The 26,802-nt window shown below is 46.6% G+C and overlaps 3 protein-coding genes across 4 annotated transcripts in view; 2 read left to right on the forward strand and 1 right to left on the reverse strand.

The window, feature by feature from the left end:
- The first annotated feature begins 390 nt into the window (after window positions 1–390).
- Window positions 391–12,289, forward strand: LOC311315034 (retinol dehydrogenase 12). Of its 2 annotated transcripts, none has more exons than XM_084445622.1 (6): window positions 391–766; window positions 2,715–2,954; window positions 5,495–5,584; window positions 5,984–6,172; window positions 8,003–8,046; window positions 10,622–12,289. In XM_084445622.1, the coding sequence occupies exons 1-6, from the start codon at window positions 604–606 to the stop codon at window positions 10,799–10,801; spliced, it is 906 nt and encodes a 301-aa protein (XP_084301748.1). In that variant the 5' UTR covers window positions 391–603; the 3' UTR covers window positions 10,802–12,289. The 2 variants fall into 2 exon arrangements, with proteins under 2 accessions (XP_084301748.1, XP_084301747.1); XM_084445621.1 differs by having other exon boundaries at window positions 394–766; window positions 8,003–8,112.
- A 4,070-nt stretch (window positions 12,290–16,359) lies between these two features.
- Window positions 16,360–22,973, forward strand: nop56 (NOP56 ribonucleoprotein homolog). Its single transcript, XM_084445352.1, has 12 exons — window positions 16,360–16,410; window positions 17,450–17,539; window positions 17,812–17,926; window positions 18,130–18,294; window positions 18,941–19,139; window positions 19,275–19,462; window positions 20,026–20,177; window positions 20,502–20,602; window positions 20,934–21,082; window positions 21,340–21,461; window positions 21,740–21,871; window positions 22,131–22,973. The coding sequence occupies exons 1-12, from the start codon at window positions 16,408–16,410 to the stop codon at window positions 22,386–22,388; spliced, it is 1,674 nt and encodes a 557-aa protein (XP_084301478.1). The 5' UTR covers window positions 16,360–16,407; the 3' UTR covers window positions 22,389–22,973.
- A 1,029-nt stretch (window positions 22,974–24,002) lies between these two features.
- Window positions 24,003–26,802, reverse strand: part of ubap2a (ubiquitin associated protein 2a) — a 31,969-nt gene continuing 29,169 nt past the window's right edge. Inside the window, exons 19-20 of the mRNA XM_084445705.1 lie at window positions 26,559–26,753; window positions 24,003–24,808 (exon numbers count right to left, since the gene is read on the reverse strand). Coding sequence (XP_084301831.1) covers window positions 24,713–24,808; window positions 26,559–26,753 — 291 coding nt within the window. The 3' untranslated portion in view covers window positions 24,003–24,712. The remainder of the gene's footprint in view (window positions 24,809–26,558; window positions 26,754–26,802) is intronic.

Consider the following 26,802-nt stretch of genomic DNA (forward strand, 5'->3'; position numbering starts at 1 on the left):
TTGGGCTGGTTATGTAACCCTAGTAAGCTAGACACTACGTCAATGAAGACAATTGAGCAACTCGTGACATGTAGGCCTAGTCATTCGCTATGGCATTACCGTAACGTGTATAACGCAATCAATCAGTATAATAATCCAATCTAGGGACGCGTTGAACCTTTTATTTCGAGTACCAATACCATATTGAATATAATGAAAACTATGTTTCTCTCAGAGGGAGGGTCATGCATTTTATTTCCCAACACTCAATTCCTCCAGTGACCTCCTCCCGTACATTTCGAACGGTCCCTAATAAGAAATAACAGTGTGTGGGGGGGGGGGGTAGCAGAAAACATTCTGTGATCCTGTGGGCTTGTCCTGGCTCCCGGCCCATGTCCCAGAATTAAAAACGAATGGTGAAGTGATCGAGAAGTTCAGTCTTCTGACGTCAAGACCCGGCGGAAGCGTTGTAAATCTGAACAGATGTGGACTCTGACTTCACTTGGAAAGTAGGTTACTTATGAACGGAGCTTGGCCCATTGGTCCGGTTTGACAGTTCTTTTGGGAGAATATTTTGTTCACCATCTTCAAGTGCTCAATATTGGGGCTTTCTTGGGTTCGCCAATGTCTTCAGTTTGGAGTGATATATTTTGGAACCCATTATGGGCAGTCTCGACGGTGATTTTGGGTCTTGTCGTGCGCTCACAGAGGAGAGGGACGTGGAACCCGCGCGCCTGCCCGGTGCGACTGACGGGAAAAACGGCTCTAGTCACCGGAGCTAACACAGGTCGGTAGAATCCCAAATATGTTCATACAGAGTGAGCTAATTGTTGTATTGCATGCTGACATCATAGCGTAGCTTATCAGCCTATATCCTATAGTTTTATTACATGGACTCGTTATGCCCAAGAATATATCCAGCAAACACGCAACGTCAGGGAGACGTTCAGATCACGTCTTAATAACGTCCGTCGGTCCTGAACCCCGTGTGTTCGTCTGCTGGACCCCTCAATATTCACACGTCTGGCTTGGACCCCTCTAAGACGTCTGTGGACGTGCAGAACAGGTTCAATATCTGAACGTCTAAAATAAACTTTCATTCTGGCTCCTAATTGGATGTCTTTGGACGTCCGAAAAAGACAAAAAGGACATATAAAAGACGTTTTTTAGACGTGTCTTTGCTCAGTGGGATAGCTTCCAAAGCAATAATCTTAGCGCTGCTTAACATTCTGTGGAACTCATCCCATCTGTTTCAAAGCTACCATGCATAGCGGGATTTAGCGTGTGGGGAACCTGAACCCTTCTGCTGGTTTATGGGGCTGTCATGTGTGCGCTACGCAAGTCTTGCATAGTTTTATTCCCATGGACATTGGCTCGCTGGAACCGGACTGCCCTGGAACATTTACACGCAGGCCATCTCACACACACACACACACACACACACACACTGCCCTCGCCTCCTCTCTCTCTCAATCTCTCTCAATCTCTCTCTCTCTCTCTCTCTCTCTCTCTCTCTCTCTCTCAATCTCTCTCCTCTCTCTCTCTCTCTCTCTCTCTCTCAATCTCTCTCCTCTCTCTCTCTCTCGCTCCTCTCTCTCTCTCTCTCTCTTATGTAACCCTCAATGATTGAAAAACAAATATCAAATTGTTAAAGTTATGTTGTTGTTTTTTTTAGATCATTACAATTTAAATGACATAAGATAATTACACATAAGACGGGGTAAAATCCCTGTAGCAGAAGTGTCCTTGTTCTGCTCAGGACGCCCACCTAGTTGAGACATCACACTGTGTCCAATGTCCTTTCTTTTGGGCGCCGGTTCTGTGTCAATATTGCTTTGTTCAGCCGTATGTACCACTTGTTTTCCAGAGCTCTTCAAAGTAGCTTTCATCCCTACAGTCATTGGCCCTCGTTTACTAAGCGATCGTACAACAGAAACTGGCCATATGGTCATTTCCACACCAAGTTCGGCATTTATTAGTTTGGACGTGAGGAGACTGCGACCAAATCTCACGCCAAGTCTCAGACCGTGTACCCAAGTTCAGAGAGCACAGACCTCCGCCCCTGAATGCATTGTGTGGTCGTGTGCATGCCAAAATTGAATGGCTTCTAAATTGTCCCATGCTACACCCCTCCACCGAGTTTCATGAAAAGTGGTCTGGTAGTTTTTCTGGTAGCTGTCCGCATAATCCTAGTCTAAAAAGTTGAATTTAGAGCCCATTCAATTTTGGAGTGGATCCGAGTCATTGGGTGGGTCCATGAGCCACCCAAACATGGCCGGTCATTCACCTCCATTCATTTTTTGGACTTGGGATTCCCCCCATTCATTGTCAATAGTGGAAATTGAAACGGCCATATCTCGACACGGGAAGGTCACAGACACACTGGGTTTAGACTGACATAAAGCTCACAACCTAACGAGTGTAGCAATACCAAACATATCGTGCTCGCACACGTGCGCGTGCACAGAGCCAGGAAATGCATTCGTGGGAGGAGGTCTGTGCTCTCTGAATACCATCTCTAGTCGCTTAGGAGTTGACAGTTGAGTCCGTATAGTAACAACAACCGTAGAGAAATGGTTTTGCAAAGCGCTCTGCCTGGAAAGCGGTGTTGTTGGGGGGTGGCCAGAGAGGCGGTAGTCTGTGGTGGTGGTCATAGCAACGCCGGGTCACCCCTAAGCTCCGCTCCTGCTAGATTTGCTATTGAGGAAATGTAAAGTCCCTCCCCCTTGCTTCAGGTATAGGGAAGTTCATTGCCCTGGACCTTGCCCAACGCGGGGCAAAGGTTATCCTGGCGTGCCGCAACGAGGCGCGTGGGTTGGCGGCGCTGAAGGAGATCCGGGAGAGCAGCGGAAACGCCAACGTGCTCCTGCGTCTGGTGGACACTTCCTGTCTAGACTCGGTGAGGGCGTTCGCCGAAGGAGTGCTCCAGGAAGAGGGGGAGCTCCACATCCTGGTCAACAACGCGGGCGCCTCAGGTGAACTTTTGAGGGTTTAGCGAGAGGACTGGCTAGGTGGTTCTGGATGGTGTTTTATTTATGTTGGGTCTGTGTTGTGTATAGTCTGGTGTGACTGCTGTATGGGTGGAAATTGAAAATGTTCATTCATTTTTTATTTGACCTTTATTTTACCAGGTTAGTCTCATTGAGATTGAAAATCTCTTTTACAAGAGAGACCTGGCCAAGAAAGCAGCATAAAGTTACAGACAACATTTCAACATAAATATAATACAAACACAAAGATATCTACACTTAATAGAAAGGACAACCAATTACACATTAAAGCAGCGGGGTTCGAAAATAATCTAACCAGCAGGGTTAGTCTGGGTGGATCTAGGGTTTTCATAGAATCTGAGATGAGAAATAGAATGTACATACATGTTATAAACAATGTTTATATCCCTATAAAGAGGTTACATCTGGAACGGAGGAGGGGGTTTTGGGAGGTGAGCATTGAGTTGGCTATAGTATAGTAGTATCCTACTATACAGGAACTGTAGCTGAGCAATAATGAACATAACAGCTATCATTGATCAGCCCCCTTGAAAATAGATTAAGATTGTCTTTTTAAATCCTGGCGATGCCACTGTCATACTGAGTGTCAAATAGGCCTAATGGTGAAATACACATGATTTGTATGATAGAAGATTGCCAGGTCACATGTTCATCGCCAAACCTTTCTTGTCTCTTTTTATTTGCAAATGAGATAACAAAAACATGCTAATTTTTTTTTTTTTTTTTACTGTGTTACAATTCTCTACTTCTGAAGGGTGCACTCTCTCCCTTCATAGACTTTAAGGGAAAAGAGTGGTAACAAAAACCCCTAGCCTTGGCTAGCGTTCTCTCCCTGGTGTGATGAAGAGAAACCGGTAGCCTTGGCTAGCGTTCTCTCCCTGGTGTGGTGAAGAGGAACCCCTAGGCTAGCGTTCTCTCCCTGGTGTGGTGAAGAGGAACCCCTAGCCTTGGCTAGCGTTCTCTCCCTGGTGTGGTAAAGAGGAACCCCTAGGCTAGCGTTCTCTCCTTGGTGTGGTGAAGAGGAACCCCTAGGCTAGCGTTCTCTCCTTGGTGTGATGAAGAGGAACCCCTAGCCTTGGCTAGCGTTCTCTCCTTGGTGTGGTGAAGAGGAACCCCTAGCCTTGGCTAGCGTTCTCTCCCTGGTGTGGTGAAGAGGAACCCCTAGGCTAGCGTTCTCTCCTTGGTGTGGTGAAGAGGAACCCCTAGGCTAGCGTTCTCTCCTTGGTGTGGTGAAGAGAAACCGGTAGCCTAGGCTAGCGTTCTCTCCCTGGTGTGGTGAAGAGGAACCCCTAGCCTTGGCTAGCGTTCTCTCCCTGGTGTGGTGAAGAGGAACCCCTAGCCTTGGCTAGCGTTCTCTCCCTGGTGTGGTAAAGAGGAACCCCTAGCCTTGGCTAGCGTTCTCTCCCTGGTGTGGTGAAGAGGAACCCTTAGCCTAGCCTAGCGTTCTCTCCCTGGTGTGGTGAAGAGAAACCGGTAGCCTAGGCTAGCGTTCTCTCCCTGGTGTGGTGAAGAGGAACCCCTAGGCTTGGCTAGCATTAACTCTTTAATGTTGAGGAGAAGAAACTGAGAGAATGGAAAGAGCTTTTTAATTGTAATATCAAACTAGTTCTGCGATACAGAAATTTGAGTAAGAGGCACCTTTGTATGGTACTTTCTTAGCACTAACTTGCCCTGAGAGTGACCGATCCAGAGTAATGTCAAGGTATGTCGCACGAGGATGCGATACGATTTAATTTCCCATTAAACCTTGTACCCTGTACAGTAACCTTCATTTTATTTGTCCTCTGCAGCCTACTGTGTGCTTAGTGCCAAACCTGTTTGACATGGATTCGATTTGATTAGGATCAACATAGTTTAGCTTATAGTCAAAACAGGTTGCAGAAAGAAATAGAGGTGAATAGATGAGTGTGACAGATATCATCTGTTATTGTATATGGACAAAAGTAGAGGCACACCTACACATTATACCTACAGGAGCTTTTATGACATCCTATTCTAAATTCATGGAGTTGGTCCGCCCTTTGCAGCGAAAACAGCTTCCATTCTTCTGGGAAGGCTTTCTACATGCTTTCTGAGTGTGCCTGTGGGGATCTGGCCCATTCATCCAGATACTAATACCCCTCCAGAGACCCAATACCCCACCATCACTTACCTAATCACCCCATAATACGTTGCGGCGCCGCTACTCTACAGCCATTGGACGTCAGGCAGTGTGTGTGTGTGTGTGTGTGTGTTTTATTTATTTAACTTTAATTTAATCAGGTAAAGAAGCTTGAGATCAAAGAACTCTTTTCACCTGACCAAAATGGCAGCATTTAAAAAACAACATGAAACTAGTTTGTTGAGAATTATTCTCTCTCGTGTGTGTGTGTGTGTGTGTGTGTGTGTGTGTGTGTGTGTGTGTGTGTGTGTTTGAGTGAGTGCATGCATGTGCGTGCGTGTGTGTGTGTTTGTTTGTGTGTGAGTCTGAGTGCATTACTTGGTGTTATTGTGTATACTTTCAGGCTTGCCCAGAGGTATCACCAAAGATGGTCTTGAAGTGTCTTTTGCCACAAATCACGTGGGTCCCTTCTTCCTCACCAACCTGCTTCTAGGTGACTTTTACTGATATTATACTCAACTGCTCTTGTGTTGCAATGGATTGTGTTGTGTTAGTTTTAGGGCTGGGTATCGATTCGAATTTCAAGAATCGATTCGATTCCGATTCACAAGGTTCAGAATCGATTATCACGATTCAATTCGATTCGATTCGATTAAATAAATAATTGAATGAATTAATTAACTATTCATTCCTTAATTTTATTATTCATTCATTAAATAAAAGATCGATTTTGGGATTCATGAATCGATTCGGAATCACTTGATTCAGAATCGATTAATTTTTTTTTTTAAACCCAACCCTAGTTAGTTTGTGTTACATGACGAAATTAGTTTGAAACAACACCAAGTCAGCAGCATGTCATCTTTCTCTTCTTCCCTCCTCCTCAACACAGACCTTCTGAAGCGTTCGGCTCCGGCGCGCATCATCAACGTGTCATCAGTGAACCACTGGAGGGGACAGGTGGACTTCTCCCATTTCCGTGGCGACAACCTCGTCTACGTCATGGATAGCGTCTACAATCACACCAAGCTGCACAATGTCCTGTGGACCAATGAGCTCGCGCGTAGGCTGGAAGGCACTGGTAGGTCTGGCTCCGTTTGGGTGGGAAATGTTTATTTATTTTTTATTTGACCTTTATTTGACCAGGTTAGTCTCATTGAGATTGAAAATCTCTTTTACAAGAGAGACCTGACCAAGAAAGCAGCATAAAGTTACAGACAACATTTCAACATAAATATAATACAAACACAAAGATATCTACACTTAATAGAAAGGACAACCACCAAGGTGTTAATGAGAATATGAATGTTTTCAGTTGACTAACCAGGCTGGATAAAGGTTAAACATTTCTTGCTTGTTGTGTGATGATGATTCTTAAACTATTCATGAAGCTTATGTGAGCACAATGTATCTAAAGATCCTAATGCTTTAATTCTCCACAGGTGTTCTCTGGGTTTTTTTGTAGTGCTATATGCAACATAAGGCCTCGAATATGGACTCGCACAACCTCTGGCGCTATCGTCAAAGGTTAAGGCGTTTAAGCTGTTCATGGGAGTGCCAGGAGGCAAAGCTCATCCATTCTTGGCATCACAGAGATGAGCAGAGAAGGGAAAACACCGTTATGATTCCCAAAATATATCAGAGGGCGAGTTATGCTGTTTTGGGAAAGAGATGTCACATTATAAGTGGGAGCAAGTGAAAAGAAAATTATTCTAAAATCAATATTTTAAATATAATATCTTATCAAATCCCAGACAGCAAAAACAAATCAGGGCCATATACAGGCCCGATCTGGCCCTTGTGGCTTAGTTCCGGCCCATATATGGCCCAGAATCATTACACATCCGCTTGCTATCTGGGATATGTTTTATTTAACAGAGCACAAGGCTTCAGTGACTTCCAAGTGGTCTTTCTGGAACAAGGTTTCTAAAGTGAGAATGAATTAAGCATGTTTTAGATACTGTACCAACTTAACTGTGTTGCCAGTGTTTTCTTACTGTATCTTACGGACCAGTCTCTCAATCCCACCCCCCCTGCCGTTGCTGACAACCCCCCAGCCCCCCAACTAATCACTTGACCCTTTCATCACCTTGCACCTTGTCTATATAATAAACAACAACAGACCAGACTTGCACTACTGCAAACTTGGCTTCAAAAACCCCCAATTAAGTCTCATTATTTCTACCAGAGGACTTTAACTTTAGAAAACTAAACATTTTTGAAAAGGCCTCCGCTGTTTAGTATCAGCCTGGAATTTGTTTTTTATTTGCCGTTTTCCGGAGAAGCGGTTAAAATCTGATAAAGAAACATTCTGTACATGTCTGCACAGCCGACAGGCAAGCCTGGCTGGGTGGATATGGGCTCAGATTTCAACAACATACTACGTTGTTTTATTAATTTTCCTCAAATTGATCATAATCAATACAGTACAGCTATAGTCAATTCAGGTAAACACAGCCTTACATGTATTTGTACACTGAAATCAGAGCCTAAAAAGAGACTTACAGTATGGCTCTGATTTTGACATCGAAAGTCAGTCGATTTTTCACTGGGTTGTCAATAGCCTTTGACAATAGGGCCAGCGGTTTTGCGTGACCATATTTGTGACCTAAATCTCTATGGACATATCTACATATACATGCCTAGATTAGGTGGAAGCTCAAACATTTTAGTATAGGTCAATCTTTTTTTCTGATTGGTCCTCAAAAGAATAACACCCAGGTGGTGAATTAAGGTTTATGAGGAATTGCCACTGCCCCCTACTGGTCTGCAACGGTATTAGCTACTCCTGATTGGTCTAAATATCATGCTATGAACGGACACATATACCCACACATAGATGCACAGTAAGTCACTGGAAATGAAGACAAAATGTGACAAAATCCCAAATCTCTCTCTCACTCTCTCTCAGGTGTGACAGCGAACTCCCTCCATCCTGGTGTGGTGATGACCGAGGTGATGAGACATTATAACTTCCTGGTTCGATTCCTCTTCAACCTAGTAGGAATCTTCTTTTTCAAGGTCAGCACTTTTTCAACTCCTGTCGACATGGTCATAAGCTACTCTTGAGGACAAACTCATCACTCACCGCACTGTCCAAGGGGTGTCTTCAGGGGCAGTCTAGTGCATGTTGCCTGTTGAGCTTGCAGGCCAGGTCAGGAAAGAAGCTGTTGTGGAACCTCTCCTTCGCGGTCCTGATGCTCAGCCATCTTCCGTCTCTCCGGCAAGATGGTGCAAACAGGTGGCAGCTGGGGTGGTTGGTGTCTGTTGTGATGGAGATGGCCTTCCTGTGGCAGTGTCATTGGGGGAGATCAGGTCTGACGTCCACAAACTTGATGATTGGATTGCTACTGCTGCTTGGCTGAGCAGTCGTGGGTGAACAGCCTGGGGCCTCAGACAGCAGCCCTGCGGGACTCCTGTGCTGGTGTTCAATGAGAACCGCCTGGGGCCCAGACAGCAGCCCTGCGGGACTCCTGTGCTGGTGTTCAATGAGAACCGCCTGGGGCCCAGATAGCAGCCCTGTGGGACTCCTGTGCTGGTGTTCAATGAGAACCGCCTGGGGCCCAGACAGCAGCCTTGAGGGACTCCTGTGCTGGTGTTCAGTGAGAACAGCCTGGGGCCCAGACAGCAGCCCTGCGGGACTCCTGTGCTGGTGTTCAATGAGAACAGCCTGGGGCCCAGACAGCAGCCCTGAGGGACTCCTGTGCTGGTGTTCAATGAGAACAGCCTGGGGCCCAGTCAGCAGCCCTGAGGGACTCCTGTGCTGGTGTTCAATGAGAACCGCCTGGGGCCCAGATAGCAGCCCTGAGGGACTCCTGTGCTGGTGTTCAATGAGAACCGCCTGGGGCCCAGATAGCAGCCCTGAGGGACTCCTGTGCTGGTGTTCAATGAGAACAGCCTGGGGCCCAGACAGCAGCCCTGCGGGACTCCTGTGCTGGTGTTCAATGAGAACCGCCTGGGGCCCAGACAACAGCCCTGCGGGACTCCTGTGCTGATGTTCAGTGTGGATGAGGTGTTGCTGCCTATTCTCATCATCCATTCTCACCCTTTTATTACACGGCTCTCTGAAATACTAGATTCTGATTGGACAATGGCACGTTCTACCGTTGAATTATTTCATGATACATCATACATCTTACATACATCATCCCTTACATACATCATCCCTTACATACGTCATCCCTTACATACGTCATCCCATACATACGTCATCCCTTACATATGTCATCCCTTACATACGTCATCCCTTACATACGTCATCCCTTACATACATTATCCCATACATACATCATCCCTTACGTATGTTATCCCTTACATACGTCATCCCTTACATACATCATCCCTTACATATATCATCCCTTACATACATCATCCCTTACATACGTTACCCCTTGCATACATCATCCCTTACATACATCATCCCTTACATACATCATCCCTTACATATGTCATCCCTTACATCATCCCTTACATACGTTATCCCTTACATATATCATCCCTTACATACATCATCCCTTACATACATCAACCCTTACATACATCATCCCTTACATACCCCATGACATCCCTTTTAATCATGAGTAGCACTGCAGCCAGTCGTCTCAGAGCTTAATGAGTTAACCAACACATCCAGTCATCGAGCCAACAGAACTAATGCAAACGCTACCAGATGTCTCTCAATGATCTCAAATCTTGAACCGTGACAGGAATTTCGAGTCTTCGATTATACTGTTAGCTCTTGGAGCCCATCCAGAGAAAGTGCATTAGCGTGTAGAATCAAATCAAACTTTATTTGTATAGCACATTTCATACACAGCGGCAACACAAGACATGAAGAAAAACCGAACAAAGCGAATGATCAGTTGGTGCGTGTGCGTGCGTTTCTACCGTACAGTATGTGCAAGTCAGCAGAGATGCATTTAGTTTTTTTGGACAGTGTGAGAGTAGGGAGATACAGGGTCAGCAGAGTTTGCCTGGGCAACGTTCCCAGAACATTACACACATTTCCAACAGACTTCATTTGATTAGGGATTAGAACAAAGGTTTTGGCTTCAGTTGAACATGAGACGAACAATTGGTCTTCTCAATGTGCACACAAGCTGTGGTTGTTGTTGGTTCCATTTAGACAGATGTTGTATATATAATGCTATATTTCGATTAGTTAGTAGAGTTTGTGTTTGTGTGCCTGTGTTCTTTGCGTGTGTGTGTGTGTGTGTGTGTGTGTGTGTGTGTGTGTGTGTGTGTGTGTGTGTGTGCAGGGGTGTCACCAGGAAATTTGGGCCCCATGAAAAAGATATTCCACTGAGTTGTATATAATATACTGTATATTAATAAGCGGGAGCTGGTTTTCTGAATCCTTCTCCCCTTCCCCCTTAACGATGTGTGTGTGTGTGTGTGTGTGCGCGCGTGTGTGCGCGTGCGTGTGTGTGCGCGTGCGTGCGTGTGTGTGTGCATGCGTGTGTGTGCGCGTGCGTGCGTGCGTGTGTGTGTGCGCGCGTGCGTGTGTGTGTGCGTGTGTGTGTGTGCTCAGTCTTCAGAGGAGGGAGCAGTCAGCACCATCTACTGTGCCGTTGCCCAGGAAACAGAGGGCATCACCGGGAAGTACTTTGACAGCGACTGTTCTCTGGTTCTCCCCGCCCCCTTGGCCCGAGACCCCGCCCTCGCCTCCAAGAGCTTTGAGTTCTGCGAGAGATTGACTTCCAAACTCTGAACAATGACCAAAAAGCAGCCAGGCGATACAGGCTGAGAGAGTTGGTGTTAAAGTCTATAGTGAGGAAATCTCACTCAGTGAGTGCAAGGCTTGGTTCAAGTATTTAGAGGTATTTAATGTATTTGCATTATTTGGTATTGTTCCATTGGTTTGGATGAAGTTGACAAAATAGGGAGGTATTGATTAGGGGTGGGAATCAATAGTGATCTCACGATTTCGGTTCTTGGGGTCACGATTCAACTTGAAATCGATTATCGACGATTTGATTTTCAATTCGATTTGATCGATTTTGATAGAATTTTCAATTTCTACCATTTGACTGCAGTAACCCATAAAATACAGTAACTCATTAAATACAGGGGGGCACATTATAGGAGGGGAAACAATGAAATGCATCGCAAGCGCAAAATTATTGTGAAAACAGGATAAAATCTGAAAATATTTTTTTAAATTTGTGCAAGGGTTCAGCCATAAATGACCGTTACTATCTATCTGTATGTTTAAAAAGTATCCTTATGTTGTAATGATGATGATGTAGTTTTAAATGTGTATGTTTTAAATGTAATGTCTTGTAACCTGGGCACTATTGCAAATTAGACCTTGATCCCAATGGGGTTTCCCATGGATAAATAAAGGTAAAATAAGAACTAAAACATGATATATTATGTAACTATCCATAATGTGAGCACTCACAGTTACAGATCTTTGCTGTAATCTAAGGTAGAAAACGAATTAAGGTAAAATTAAGGTTAAAAAAAATGAATTTATTCACAGAACAACTGTTTGAAATGATTGTTTTCCCTTTATTCCTCATTGAGACATAAGAAAATATTCTGTGCTTTTAATCCTTGTTGATTAAAGAAGACGGGCTGCCTTGATACATCCTGGAGTCCTCTGTCTCCCTATTTGTCTACAGAGAGAGAGAGAGAGAGAGAGAGACAGACAGACAGAGAGAGAGAGAGAGAGAGACATGCTTGTGTAAACAAAGTTACATTCCTATTTGCTTTTTTTTCTTCTTTTTTTTTTTAAGAAAAGTGATTGGACACGTAATGCAAGTGAACTGCCACCAAACGTCAGATCAGATCGATTTCTCCAGGGAACAATGTTGTTGTTGTTGTTGTTGTTGGTATTTGGAATACTGGAACTGTTGCGTAATCAAGAGTAGCCTATACACCACTGATTTCCTCATGGACACAGTATAACCACCAATGATGTAAAAAATAACATTAAAAAAATGCTGCAAATGAGATATCAGTATTCCCGCTTCCTCTCAGACAGCGCGGCATCCCAGGACTGGGCCTACAGGACTGGGCCTACAGGACTGGACCTACAGAACTGGGCCTACAGGACTGGGCCTACAGAACTGGGCCTACAGAACTGGGCCTACAGGACTGGGCCTACAGAACTGGGCCTACAAAATTGGGCCTACAGAACTGGGCCTACAAAATTGGGCCTAAAGAATTGGGCCTACAGAACTGGGCCTACAAAACTGGCAAAATTGAATAAAGATGAATATCCGCACACTGCTTGTTTGCTCCCACAGTGATTTATTAAACGAACACAATGTTTCGACCTGTGTGGTCTTCATCAGGTATCTACCTACAGAATTGGGCCTACAGAATTGGGCCTACAGAACTGGACCTACAGAACTGGATGCCTACTTTTCTCTGCCTCCTCCATTAGTTCCTGTAGTACTTCCCCCAGTAAGGGGCCCACATGGTCCAAGCGTTTGGCCGGCAGGCGCACAGCAATCTCCACCGTCTTGTCCTGCCGCCCAGACATGAAGACAAACACACAATCAAGAGCATTCCATAACGGTACAGTAGTACTGTGTTTACTGGAATCGTTTATTCACAAATAATAGTGAAAGTGAAACCTTTGGCTTCTGCAATGACTAATCATTTGTATTATTTTCTGTTATAATATAAGTGTGTGTGTGTGTGTGTGTGTGTGTGCGTGTGTGTGTGTGTGTGTGTGTGTGAGAGCTCACAGGAATTTCGCCTCCCTCCTCCCTGGGAAGCTGTTCGATGGTGACATCCTCTAACTGGCTGTCCTCTGACCGAGGTTCCATATCCTTCCTCCATTCTTTCTGCTGTGATCACACACACACACACACACACACATTTCAATGAACTTCCAAGGCAAGCGCCTGGTGAACGTACTGATTAGAACACTAACGAATGGCACCGCACTTGTGTGTGTCTAGCACACATTACAAACGGAGGTCGATGGCAGCGGCACGCAATATTGCCAGCGTACTATTTCTGTTGCCATGGTGCACGAACAGTTCATAGCACAGATACTGGGAAAACTGGGGGGAGGGGCTTGACTAACAGGAACCAAATATGTTATCGCGTACTATTTTGAACATGAAAGCCAACAGGTGAAGCAGGTCCTACTTCCTGTCCCACTTCCTGTGCGTCATCTCCTGCCGCTTACCTTCAGGTTTCTCATCTCCTGGGGGCTGAAGAAGGTGAGGTGTCCGTCGGCGTGCTGGGCCAGGGCGGCCACGAAGCACACCAGTGCCAGACAGCCCGTCACTGCTCCGCGCACCGTCATTCTCTGTCCCCGCCGTGCGTCAACACAAACACAAACAAACAAACATGAACACGGAGGCTCAAACACACTGACGGATTAATACACACAGCGGGACGAACGCTTCCAGAAACTGAATAATGCCAGACTTGTCTGCAGTCACGTTGAAGCAACAGGTCTCACAGGGGCTTTCAAGCTTCTAAATACATGTCTATATATAGGTCTTTATGTTTTATATTGGGTACAGTGCATGACCTATATTTACCAGAACACAAACCCAGATAGCAAGCGGATGTGTAATGATTCTGGGCCATATATGGGCTGGAACTAAGCCACAAGGGCCAGATCTGGCCTCTATATGGCCCAGATCCACTTGCTATCTTGGAAGAGATTGAGATCCACAGTGTTTGAAGGGGCCTTCCATGACATTAAGGCAAGGAAGGCTGAGAAACTGTGGCGGAGATTAACCCAGGCTCAAGCAAAGAGATAAGAATGGGAATGGTGGAAAGAGACACAAGTAAACGTATAAGCCTGATACACAGGGAGAGACCGTATTTTTAGGTTACAACTGAGAGAGAGAGCGGAGAGAGAGAGAGGAGAGAGAGAGAGGAGAGAGAGAGGAGAGAGAGGAGAGAGAGAGAGGAGAGAGAGAGAGGAGAGAGAGAGAGGGAGAGAGAGGAGATATAGAGAGAGGAGAGATAGAGAGAGGAGAGAGAGAGCTAGTTGTACTCACGTGCTGTTAAGTCAGGTCCTGTCAGTTCCGCTGAGGACTGTCTGCCAGAGATGAGCTAGAGTGCTGTTTGACACCCTGCCTGTGACCCTCCTCTTTATATGAACCCTCTCCTCATCCCCTCCGTCCCTTAACTGCCCCCCCCCCCCCCCCCCCCGCACACATCCGCCTCTCAACAGTTCCATCACACTCTCCTCCAGCCCATAGAAACACAGAAATTCTGCAGAATCCATCTCTTTTATTGCTGGGTTTATGCTGCTCGGTGGAATCTATGTGAACGAACAGATTTCCAATGAAGTGGGGTGTTTGTTTATTTTAGTAAGCGTAGGCTTTACCTCTGTCTTGGTGTGTGTTTGCCATTGTTTTAGATTAGATGCATGAATCCTTTAAGAAATGTCATAATGTTTCAGATAGAGTTTGAACTTCTTGATCATTTCAGTAACAAATCAAAAAACAAAACACCAATTCATGAAACAAATCAAAAAGTCAGATAACACCAGCAATTTAGAAAATACAACTTCAAGACAGAAAACAGTTTAATAAGAAAGAAAATGAACCTAAACAATTCAACAAGTCTGTTTGGAAAATTGGTAACAACAATATAATACACACCATGACTCATTGAATCGTTTAATCTTTTATTTTCTTTCTACCTAGAGTAGCATGTCGAAAGACCCTTTCTATTTCCCGGTCACCCAGAGTGACAGACTGTGCATCCAATCATCAACGAGAGATCTCATACATACCTTTTCCGTTTTCAGTTTGCTGTTTTTTTCTGCTTTGTTGTTTTTTCTGACTTGGTATTGTTTTCTGATTTGTTCATTTGTTTTGCACTTCCAGGCCACCGAAGTAAAATGACATGTATACAATATCTCAAAGTAGTTAAATCTGGTCCTTATTTTGGACACTATAGAGAAGCTGTGTGTGTGTGTGTCTGTGCGAGTGTGTGTGTGTCCCTCACCTGCTATTTTCAGAAACTATTTTGCCATAAATTCTCAAATCTTATGTCATATCCTGTTAACCGTGACATTTATGACCTGGCCCAGTAAGTGTCCTCGGTACATGACACCACATTCACTCATCTCCTGGTAACAGGTCGTTCTTGAAAGCTTTAATTACACCCTTTCCTGCTATAACACTTCACTTGTTTTCCACAGCTATCACAGTATCTGATTATTTTGGGAAAACCTCTGGCAATCTATGCTGATGTCAAAATAGGCCGTTCCAATGGACAACTGTGTTACGAATGATGTGATCTTCTATGAGAGTACGCAAAGACCTATTTCAAGAAAACTACTATAGGGCCTTTGTTTTATGTAGATTATATAATCTGAGGAAGATTTCTGACATTGTTGTAGTTTGTGTTCGGGGGTATTGTTTGAGGTGTAAAAAGATTTAGGATGGAAATGATGACCTCATACCCTCAGAGTTTGAATATGATATTTACCTTTATCTATTGTACAATAGGCTACAGGTCACACTTGAATAGGATATTTAGGCTACCTTTAGCTATAACTGTGCTCTAGTTGGAATATGATCAGCCACGTGTGCTTCAGTGGTTCTTTACCAAAATATAGGTAATTGTAGGCATAGCTGTGGGCTCTTATAGCCTGCTTTCTCCTCGTTCACTCTTTTTACAGCTACAATAGTCTTTGTGTTTGAAATGTTTGAAACAGCTAGTTGGGAAATAAAAGGCTATTTTATCTAGGCCTACTGTAGCTTTCATCTCTCTCTCTCTCTCTCCCTCTCCCTCTCTCTCTCTCTCTCTCTCTCCCTCTCTCTCTCTCCCTCTCTCTCTCTCTCTCTCTCTCTCTCTCTCTCCCTCTCTCTCCCTCTCTCTCTCTCTCTCTCTCTCTCTCTCTCTCTCTCCCTCTCTCTCTCTCTCTCTCTCTCTCTCTCTCTCCCTCTCTCTCCCTCTCTCTCTCTCCCTCTCTCTCCCTCTCTCTCTCTCTCTGGTGTGGATGAAACAGCATGTGTAACAACAAACACATACAAAATTGTATGAGTAGGTACATACAAAATGTGTTGTCACACATTGTTGTAACAGGCTAGTTATTTCCTCTGCTGTTATTTCACTTGGCAGCGGGTGGCGCAGTGCTACTATGGCGCAGTTCTGATGGAGTCTCGCGATGTCAGAGCAGTTCTGATGGAGTCTCGCGATGTCAGAGCAGTTCTGATGGAGTCTCGCGATGTCAGAGCAGTTCTGATGGAGTCTCGCGATGTCAGAGCAGCGATATCGCGATACTTTGTCACGTGGCAACGTGCTGAAAAAGTCGAGTCGAGTCTTTCCGTCGGTCAGAAGTAAAGGGAGAGCACGCGCTGCAGCTCTGGCTAAGTAATCATGGTGAGATTTTAATATTTTATGTTTTCTAAGAGTTAACTAAGGTTATAATCACAAAGTGCATTCGTTTGAAAGTGTGTTTCCTTAGTTAGCTGGTCCCAAATTTATAGTTTTTTTCGATGTAACTAACATTGTGCGACTGAGCTCGAGCCAGCATGCGCGCGACTGCTACGTTAGCATAAGAAGCTAAGCTAACTCATGTTTAATTGTCTAAATGCATCATTCTAGCCTCATATCTACGGATGTATCGCATGAACCGGTCAGCTATCCGACCTCCAAATCCACATTATTAAGACACTTTGCGAGGTATTGAAAATAACTGACCAATGCTTGGACTACGTCACGTTAGCTTTAGCATGCTAGCATGTCCGGGCTGGGCCTCGCCACCTAGACGGAAGTCGACTGTCTAGCATGCAGAGTTACTAACTTGTGAGTTTATTAGTGATCCAGATTGTTGGCAGTAATTTAAACTAATGTATCTTAATTTAAGTTGGGTTATTAATGTTGGCCCCAACGCAAACTAGCGTTAGCTTAGCATCGGGCCTAGGGCTGCACCACGTGGTTCACCAGCCAGCCTGCGTGGGACACGGGTGGAGAGCAAGTTACTAAATACATGATAGGCTCTGTGCACCAGCTCCACTACTTCCTGAGTCACTTGGCATCTTTATTTCCAGTTCTATATGATTGGATTAAGTGATTAATCAGGTGTGAGGCAGACCCAGCGCACACCTGATTAATCACTTCATCCAATCATATAGGACAGGAAATAAAGATGCCAAGTGACTTTAAGGAAGTAGTGGAGCTGGTGCACAGGACGCCTAGAAGCATTGCACGTTAACATGCTCCGTGATGACCACGTGTTCAAGCACCACCACGTGTTTGTCCTAACCCTGGCGTAGCTTAAAACACGTGTCTTGGCTAGCTCGTCTATGTCCTTTCATCTGTAGTTAACCACCCACTGAACATGCAATGCCACATCCCCCAAAACCGCACTACATTGATTTGCCTCTAACCGTGATCAAATTGTGTGTCTTTTCCGCAGGTGCTGTTGCACGTGCTGTTCGAGCACGCCGCAGGGTATGCGCTCTTCGCCATCAAAGAGGTGGAGGAGATCAGCTTGCTATTGCCCCAGGTGAGTGTTGCCCGGATTCTAGTTTGTAACCTGTCCCAGCGACATGCCTCGTCCTCCCATAGGGGCTAGTAAATGGACCGATGATGTTCTACCTAAATCTGTCAATCCCCTGAACTTCCATGTTGAGTATCTCCTTTGGTGCTGATGGTCCCTCGTTAGGTAGCCCCCCAAGCGTGAGGCAGTTCCAAGCCTCCCCTATTACTGAGCAAATGGTGTTTACGTCAGAGAACCACAATCAATGCATATCTAATGAATCCCTTCTCTTCCTCCAGGTGGAAGAATGTGTATTAAACATTGGGAAGTTCAATAGCATGGTGAGCTTAGCGGCTTTCTTCCCATTCAAATCAGCCCAGGCCGCCCTTGACAATATCAATGCCATTTCAGAAGGTGAGCTGGCTGTGTGACACTACTTGCCCATCTCATATGTAATGATGTTTTTAATATCTGTCAATCGACTGAATGATTGTGCTGAAACATCCAAGCTGAACATCTGACCTGGGCTAACATAACAAAACACTTTTGCAGTTTTTCAGAGCTTTTTTTTTGTGCAAGATGTTGCTCACACACCCTTGGGTGGTCTTGTATTACAGGCGTGGTCCATGCGGATCTCAAACTGTTCCTGGAGACCAACCTCCCCATGTCTGGGAAGAAGAAAGCCATGCTGGGGGTGTCGGATGCGAAGGTCGGCGCAGCGCTGCAGGAGGAGCTGGGTCTGTCCATCCAGACCGGAGGGGTGGTGTTAGAGATACTTAGAGGTGAGAGGAGTGTGTGTGTGTGTGGGGGGGTTTATTGTCACTAAGTAGCTCCCACGGTGAGTTCTCTGGGATGCATGCAGTGTGCGGACATTCTGTCTTAAGTTGTCAGTAGTATCTGATTTAAAATGGCAGCTCATTAGTATGATTTAAAATGGCAGCTCATCTGGTTAGTTTAGGTGTGTATGTAACGGGGTCACCTGGTCTGTTGTGATGTCATCTTACTATCCTGATGTTCGTCAGTGGACCCTGATGGTTTATACTGAAAATCTGAACAGCCAGGCCGAACGCCCCGAGCCTCCAAACATCCCAGATCATGCCTGCGCTCACTCAGCTCTAGGGCTGGGTTACAAAAATCCATTCATGAATCCCAAAATCTCTTATTTAATATTCATTCATTTTTGGAAATCAGTATCGATACCCAGCCCTAGTATTGATGTGTTGCATAACTTGGCAGTCATATAATTAATGTTACAGAAAAGAAAAAAAAACTTTTAGTAACTAACTGAATCGAATCAAATTGAATCGTTAAAATCGATTCTGAACCTTGTGAATCGGAATCGAATTGATTCTTAATTCGAATCGATACTCAGCTCTTCTGTCTTCCCTCTGGCCCCTCCTCTCTTCCCTCTGGCCCCTCCTCCCCCAGGCGTGCGCCTCCACTTCCACTCCCTGGTGAAGGGTCTGACGGCGCTGGCTGCCTCCAAGGCCCAGCTGGGTCTGGGCCACAGCTACTCCAGGGCCAAGGTCAAGTTCAACGTGAACCGGGCCGACAACATGATCATCCAGTCCATCGCTCTGCTGGACCAGCTGGACAAGGACATCAACACCTTCTCCATGCGTGTCCGGTACGGCCTGGTCTAGTTGTCTCATCGGTGGTTTGTAGCTCTGGCTGTGTAGATTCTGGTTCTGTCAGCGTTGGAAGGTGTGGTTCTGTCCAATCAGATCTCTGCTTAACTATACTCCCCTCCCCCCCCCCCTAGTGAGTGGTACGGCTACCACTTCCCAGAGCTGGTCAAGATCGTGACGGACAACGCCACATACTGCAAAATGGCCCAGCTGATCGGCAACAGGAAGGAGCTGAGCGAGGAGAGTCTGGAGTCGCTGGAGGAGGTGGTGATGGACAGCGCCAAGGCCCAGTCCATCCTGGAGGCCTCTCGCAGCTCCATGGGTAAACGGACCTCAAAAGAATGATCTCCTGGCAGGTTATGACTAGGGCTGGGTTTAAAAAATTCATTCATGAATCCCAAAACCGATCTTTAATTGAATGAATAAATGAAGGAATGAATAATTCATTCAATCATTCATTTTTGGAAATCAGTATGGATACCCAGCCCTAGTATTGGTGTGTTGCATAACTTGGCAGTCATGTAATTAAGGTTGCAACAAAAAAAAAACTGGTTTTAGTAACACTAACCGAATAGATATTGAATTGAATCGTGAATCGAATCGATTCTTGAAATTCGAATCGATACCCAGCCAGCTATGGCGTCCACTAGCCCCTTATTTGCCCATCTAGGACTTGACCGTGTCCGTGATGGATAACACAGGGGGGCAGAGCACCTCTCTCATAAACCTGTAGCGAAGGCCTTCGTTCCTCGCTGCGGATCCTGTCGGGAGAAACAACAGCAATGTGCACCATTTCAAAAAATTGGTGGGCACTTTCAGAGCAGCAATGAGTGGAAGTTGGCTTTCAGTGACAATATTCGCCCCTCCCCCATCCCTCCATTTCAGGTATGGACATCTCTCCCATCGACCTGATCAACATTGAGAGGTTCTCCAACCGCGTGGTTTCCCTGGCTGCCTACCGTCTGGAGCTCCAGGAGTACCTTCGCTCCAAGATGAGCCAGGTGGCCCCCAACCTGGCCGCCCTCATCGGAGACGTGGTACGTAAGGGTCCCAGCGACATGCCTCGTCCTCCCGTAGGGGCTAGTAAATGGACCAATGATGTTCTACCTAAATCTGTCAATCCCCTGAACTTCCATGTTGATTATTTCCGTTGGTGCTGATGGTCCCTCGTTAGGTAGCCCCCCCCAGGCGGGAGGCGGTTCCAAGCCTCCCCTATTACTGGGCAAGTGGGTTTACGTCAGAGAACCAACCTTCAAATGACCTGGGTTTCTCTCCTCTCTCTCTCTCTCCCTCTTTCTCGATCTCTCTCTCTCCCTCTCCCTCTCTCTCTCTCTCTCTCTCTCTCTCTCTCTCTCTCCTAGGTGGGGGCCCGTCTGATCTCCCATGCCGGCAGTCTGACCAACCTCGCCAAGTACCCGGCGTCCACCGTGCAGATCCTAGGCGCAGAGAAGGCCCTGTTCAGGTACTGGGGCACCCCTTCCCTGCTGGGGGTACCGGTGGCTACAGTGATGGCAGGGCCGGGGCGGAGCCGAGCAGGGTGACTGACTGGCTGGGAGGGGGGGGGGCGGCGTTTGAGTTCAACCCCCCCGCCGCCACGAGTGATCCCTCTCAACCTCACGCACCCCCCATAGTCTGAGCAGCCACCCTATCCTAGCTGAGGTAGATAACTTGTTCAGGGCAGATGGTGTTCTAGACGTTGTGAAGAAGTTAGAACCTGTACCATTCGACTACGATGGCGTTTGGGTTTTCCCCATTGTGCTAAAAAAAAAAAAAAAATCTTAACATGCACACAGGGCTCTGAAGACACGCGGCAACACGCCCAAATACGGTCTGATCTTCCACTCCACCTTCATCGGCCGCGCCGCAGCCAAGAATAAAGGTCGCATCTCCCGCTACCTGGCGAACAAGTGCACCATTGCATCCCGTATCGACTGTTTCTCTGGTGAGTCTCAGCGGTTTGTCTGCTGCCGTTTGATATCGACTTTGCGAGGAGTTCCTCAGGGATGTGTTCTAGGGCCCCTCTTTTTGCCCAGATGGCGTAATTTGCAATGATGCTTCAATTTTTCGTCAACAGTATTCAGCCTTCGGGTTGATGATGATAAGATTAAATCCTGAGCAAAGCCACGGGTCCAGATTGCTGCGACTGGCGCCCCCCACTGGCTGGGAGCGTAACTAACGCATTTCCCCCTTCTGTCACAGAGGTTCAAACCAGCGTGTATGGAGACAAATTGCGTGACCAGGTGGAGGAGCGTCTGTCGTTCTACGAGACGGGAGAGGCGCCACGCAAGAACCTGGATGTGATGAAGGAGGCTGTAAAAGAGGTGAGCTATTAGAAGATCCCACTTTATTTAGGGACCTTAGGCTCCGATGTACTACAGGGCGTTTAGGAGTGAACCTGTTACTTTCTCACCTTCGAGGGGGTTTACCTGCTGTGAGTGATGACAACTCTTCCCCCGACCAAAATACGTGGGGGCTAAACTGATTTAATGAGCCTGACCCAGCATGGTGGTGCCTCATCCACATGGCTCCTAGCCTTGGGCATGTTGCAAACCAGTAGTTACATCGGTCATCGTCTTGACCGTTCTCCTCGTTCACCCAGGCTGGGGAGGTTGCTGCCGTGATGAAGAAGAAACTGGCCAAGAAGGAGAAGAAACGCAAGAAGCGTGAGAAGCAGCTCCAAGAGGAGGAGAACGGGGAGGCAGAGGAGGCCAAGTCCAACGGCGAAGCAGGGGTATGTTAACGAAACCTTCAAACTTATGAACCATTGCATGTTTTGATTTGGGATTCGACCCCTCGTGGTCCCGTCTCAGTGTACGACATGCCAGAGTAACCCGACTCCGAACCATTGGCCGGTCCCCTGCAGTGGACCTGATCACTGAAGCGAGTCGGACATCCGAGCTCTGACCGCTCGCCCAACGCTCCCTACTGGGTGATGGTTTATGGTCGTTTTTAAAGTTCTGACCCAATCTGGTGTTCTCCCGCGCCCTCAGGAGAACGGAGAGGAAGAGGCTGCTGGGAAGAAGAAAAAGAAGAGGAAGCAGGAGGCCGAAGAGGTGGAGGCTGAGCCAGAGGCGGGGAACGGGGTGCAGGACGCCGCCGCCTCCACGCCGGCCAAGAAGAAGAAGCGGAAGTCCGAGGCGATGGACGCGGAGCCGGCCGAGGAGACCCCCGCGCAGGAGAGGCCACAGACGGAGAAGAAGAAGAAGAAAAAGAGAAAAGATGAAGCAGACCTGAATGTTACCGTTTAGCGCTGTAGGACTCAACCTTATATTTTAGTTATGTACAGTTTTTTTGGGGGGTGGGCGGGGGTCATTTTTATGCTCTGGACGGTGCACCCAGCCAAAAAGGGGTTGGGTAGAGATCTGTGTAAGCAGTTTTGTGTTCTCCATTTTATACTTTTCCCCCTCAAAGCACCTTTCACTGAAGTGGCTTCAGAGCTGTGCCTTGGAATAACCGTGTAACATCGGTAGCAGTAGTGCTTTTCTCCTCGGAGAGACGGATTTCTTCTTGGCGCTCGCCAGGTCTTTAATGTACAACCCATGTATCCAAGCTGCCGCCGTTAATCACTTGTTGACAAATTCTCTGAATGGCTGTAGTTTCAACATTTCTACATTTAAAATGGCTTCCAGCGGTACCCAGATAGCAAGCGGATCTGGGCCATATATGGCCCAGAATCATTACACATCCGCTTGCTATCTGGGTATGAATTCCGCCCGGTTGTGCATGAATTAATCCTTGTATTGCCATATGTAAATATCACGCCATGTTTCCTTTTACAGTGTATATGCTCCCCATTGGTGTAAACATGCTTTTGTTTCTCAAGTAAAGATGATTGAAAAGACATTTGTCATGTTTTACTGTTGAATGATTCAGGGTTCATGTGAGGTGGGTCATTGACTAAGTCTGTTCTGTGCTGAGGTCTGACATTGAGGCCTGCCAATTAAGTGAGCGAATAATTATGCTAAATTTGCAGATGAGTAATTGGGTTTAAGGCGGAAGATGTAAGTTATATCATTTACTCAGCTGGTGTGCTAGTATCTAAAACCAAAGATTGATTGCAGAATGTTTTGACCTTCTGAAGACTTAATGGGAGTAGAGGCATAGAGTATATTGTTTCAAATTCCTTGACCTACATTTATCAGATCTGTCATGATTTTCTACAGGGATTAAAGAAATTCAGTTTGTCGATGTTTGGTAATTTATCAGAATCTCAAATGATCTCATGTCCCAGAACATTGGTACTGATCTCCCATCTTTAAAGGACATTAACAAAAGCAGGGCTCTTAAAATGGTGAAGGATCCAAACCAGACAGCAATAGTGTATCTTTACCCTCTTGAAGACAGCATGGCGATACCTCCTGTTATCGGTCCATAAGTGGTTCATAGTTAATACCTCACTGCTGTATGGCTTTTAAATGAGCACTAATAAGTATTTTCTATTGATTTAATTTGTTTTATCACTTCCTAATTGTAATATTTTTGAATTAATCACCATATTTTGTTTGTTTTCACTCTTGTATGCATGTTTTTTCATGTAGTCATATGGAGGTGACTTGTCACTTGGCACTCCAGTAGAATATTCAATTCCTGAATTAGCTTTAGCAGCGCGCGAGCTATTAGAACAGGATCATGTAGTCAGTCATGGTGAATGTACATAACTAAACGGCAACTCGTACAGTGACCCTGAAAAGCTACAATTCAGTGTATGGTCAGCATTATACCTGTAGCATGCATACCCGTTCACACATCTAATGAATGGACAATATTCCAATAAATTGTCATAAATTAAGGTTTGTGCAATATGTTTCATGAGAAAATAATCGGAACAAGCCAAACTGTTCAGAACTTTTATTTAGTTGGACAACAAGGATTAAACCAATGTTAAATGACATCAAATCCAAGGCCTGGCCGGTCAGGTCGGCCAACTAGAAACGTGGGAATCACAATGGAAGTGGGCAGAAATGAAATGTCAAGCTATCAACTTAAGTCACCCTCAATAGAAAAAGAGTTCACAGATGGGGGAGACCAAAGTTACAGAAACGTTATTTAAAAAAAGGCTCCACCGTGAAAATGATGCGTAGCACTATTATACACCATCATCACGGTTCATCTATGCATACAAAAGAAAAAAAAGACAAATCCGACCATGTCACATGATGCTTGCTCGTGTTCAAGTATATTTACCATCAACTTCATAATAAACTCCATGATTATTCATTCTCATATCTTTCCACAATTTTTTTTTTTTTTGGAAATAAAACAAAACATCCTTCAAAATAAAAAACAAAAATGCAGAAAACCACATTTCATGTCCTACCAATACATATATACTGTATAAATACATACATAAATATATTTTACATACAACAGCCATAAATTTGAAAAGGGAGATATTGAGTAGGGGGAGGGGGTGGTAGTGTGGGTTTTAGCTTGGTGCTGTAAAATGGTTCGTCCCTCAGGTCTGATCAGTCAGATGGGTTGGCGTGGGTGTGTGTGCCGGTTTCACACACACATCTCAGTTGTTGGCGTGGGCGTGTGTGTGCCGGTTTCTTCACGCACGCACACACACATCTCAGTTGCCCCAGTAGGGGGAGCTGCCGTAGCCGGACTTGTTGATCTGGCTCTTCTGCTGCATACTGCTGGACGGCCCTCGTTGGCTGGGACCGCCCTGGACATGGAGACAGAAGGTTAAAGGTCACATCGACAATCATGTCTGTCCTGGGCCAGGTGTGTGTAGGTACAGGTGTGTGTAGGTAGGGGTGTGTGTAGGTACGGGTGTGTGTGTAGTGTGTACCTGTCCATCCTGGGCCAGGTGTGTGTAGGTACGGGTGTGTGTAGGTACAGGTGTGTGTTGGGCCAGGTGTGTGTTGGTCGGTGTGTGTAGGTCCAGGTGTGTGTTGGGTGGTGTGTGTAGGTACAGGTGTGTGTAGGTACAGGTGTGTGTTGGGCGGTGTGTGTAGGTACGGGTGTGTGTAGGTACAGGTGTGTGTAGGTACAGGTGTGTGTAGGTACGGGTGTGTGTAGGTAGGGGTGTGTAGGTACAGGTGTGTGTTGGGTGGTGTGTGTTGGGTGGTGTGTGTGTGTAGTGTGTACCTGTCCATCCTGGGCCAGGTGTGTGTAGGTACAGGTGTGTGTAGGTACCGGTGTGTGTAGGTAGGGGTGTGTGTTGGGTGGTGTGTGTTGGGTGGTGTGTGTGTGTAGTGTGTACCTGTCCATCCTGGGCCAGGTGTGTGTAGGTACGGGTGTGTGTAGGTACGGGTGTGTGTAGGTAGGGGTGTGTGTAGGTACAGGTGTGTGTTGGGTGGTGTGTGTGTGTAGTGTGTACCTGTCCATCCTGGGCCAGGTGTGTGTAGGTACGGGTGTGTGTAGGTACAGGTGTGTGTAGGTACAGGTGTGTGTTGGGCGGTGTGTGTAGGTACAGGTGTGTGTTGGGCCAGGTGTGTGTAGGTCCAGGTGTGTGTTGGTCGGTGTGTGTAGGTCCAGGTGTGTGTTGGGTGGTGTGTGTAGGTACAGGTGTGTGTTGGGCCAGGTGTGTGTTGGGCGGTGTGTGTAGGTCCAGGTGTGTGTTGGTTGGTGTGTGTTGGGTGGTGTGTGTTGGGTGGTGTGTGTGTAGTGTGTACCTGTCCATCCTGGGCCAGGTGTGTGTAGGTACGGGTGTGTGTAGGTACAGGTGTGTGTAGGTACAGGTGTGTGTTGGGCGGTGTGTGTAGGTACAGGTGTGTGTTGGTCGGTGTGTGTAGGTCCAGGTGTGTGTTGGGTGGTGTGTGTAGGTCCAGGTGTGTGTTGGGTGGTGTGTGGTGTGTGTTGGGTGGTGTGTGTTGGGTGGTGTGTGTTGGGTGGTGTGTGTTGGGTGGTGTGTGTTGGGTGGTGTGTGTTGGGTGGTGTGTGTAGGTCCAGGTGTGTGTTGGGTGGTGTGTGTTGGGTGGTGTGTGTTGGGTGGTGTGTGTTGGGTGGTATGTGTAGGTCCAGGTGTGTGTTGGGTGGTGTGTGTTGGGTGGTATGTGTAGGTACAGGTGTGTGTTGGGTGGTGTGTGTTGGTCGGTGTGTGTAGGTCCAGGTGTGTGTTGGGTGGTGTGTGTTGGGTGGTGTGTGTTGGGTGGTGTGTGTTGGGTGGTGTGTGTTGGGTGGTGTGTGTTGGGCCAGGTGTGTGTTGGGTGGTGTGTGTTGGGTGGTGTGTGTGTGTTGGGTGGTGTGTGTTGGGTGGTGTGTGTTGGGTGGTGTGTGTTGGGCCAGGTGTGTGTTGGGTGGTGTGTGTTGGGTGGTGTGTGTGTAGGTCCAGGTGTGTGTTGGGTGGTGTGTGTTGGGTGGTGTGTGTTGGGTGGTGTGTGTGTAGGTCCAGGTGTGTGTTGGGTGGTGTGTGTTGGGTGGTGTGTGTGTGTTGGGTGGTGTGTGTGTGTGTGTGTGTGTGTAGTGCGTACCTGTCCATCCTGGGCCAGGTGGTGGTGCAGCAGCTGTGAGTGCGGTTGCTGGTGGGCCGGCAGGATGTGTAGGAAGGGCGCCGGAGCGTAGCCCCCGGGGCCCCCCTGGGGGTTGAGAGGGCCGGGGCCCCCCAGCGCAGACGGCAGGTTGAAGGGCGGGGGGGTCCCCGCATGGAAACCCTGCTTATCAAAGGACTGGGGGGGGGGGGGGCAACGCAAACATTACATTACAGTCATTTAGCAG

This window comes from Borostomias antarcticus, assembly GCF_949987555.1.
Source record: "Borostomias antarcticus genome assembly, chromosome: 11".
In the NCBI taxonomy this organism is placed as follows: Eukaryota; Metazoa; Chordata; class Actinopteri; order Stomiiformes; family Stomiidae; genus Borostomias; species Borostomias antarcticus.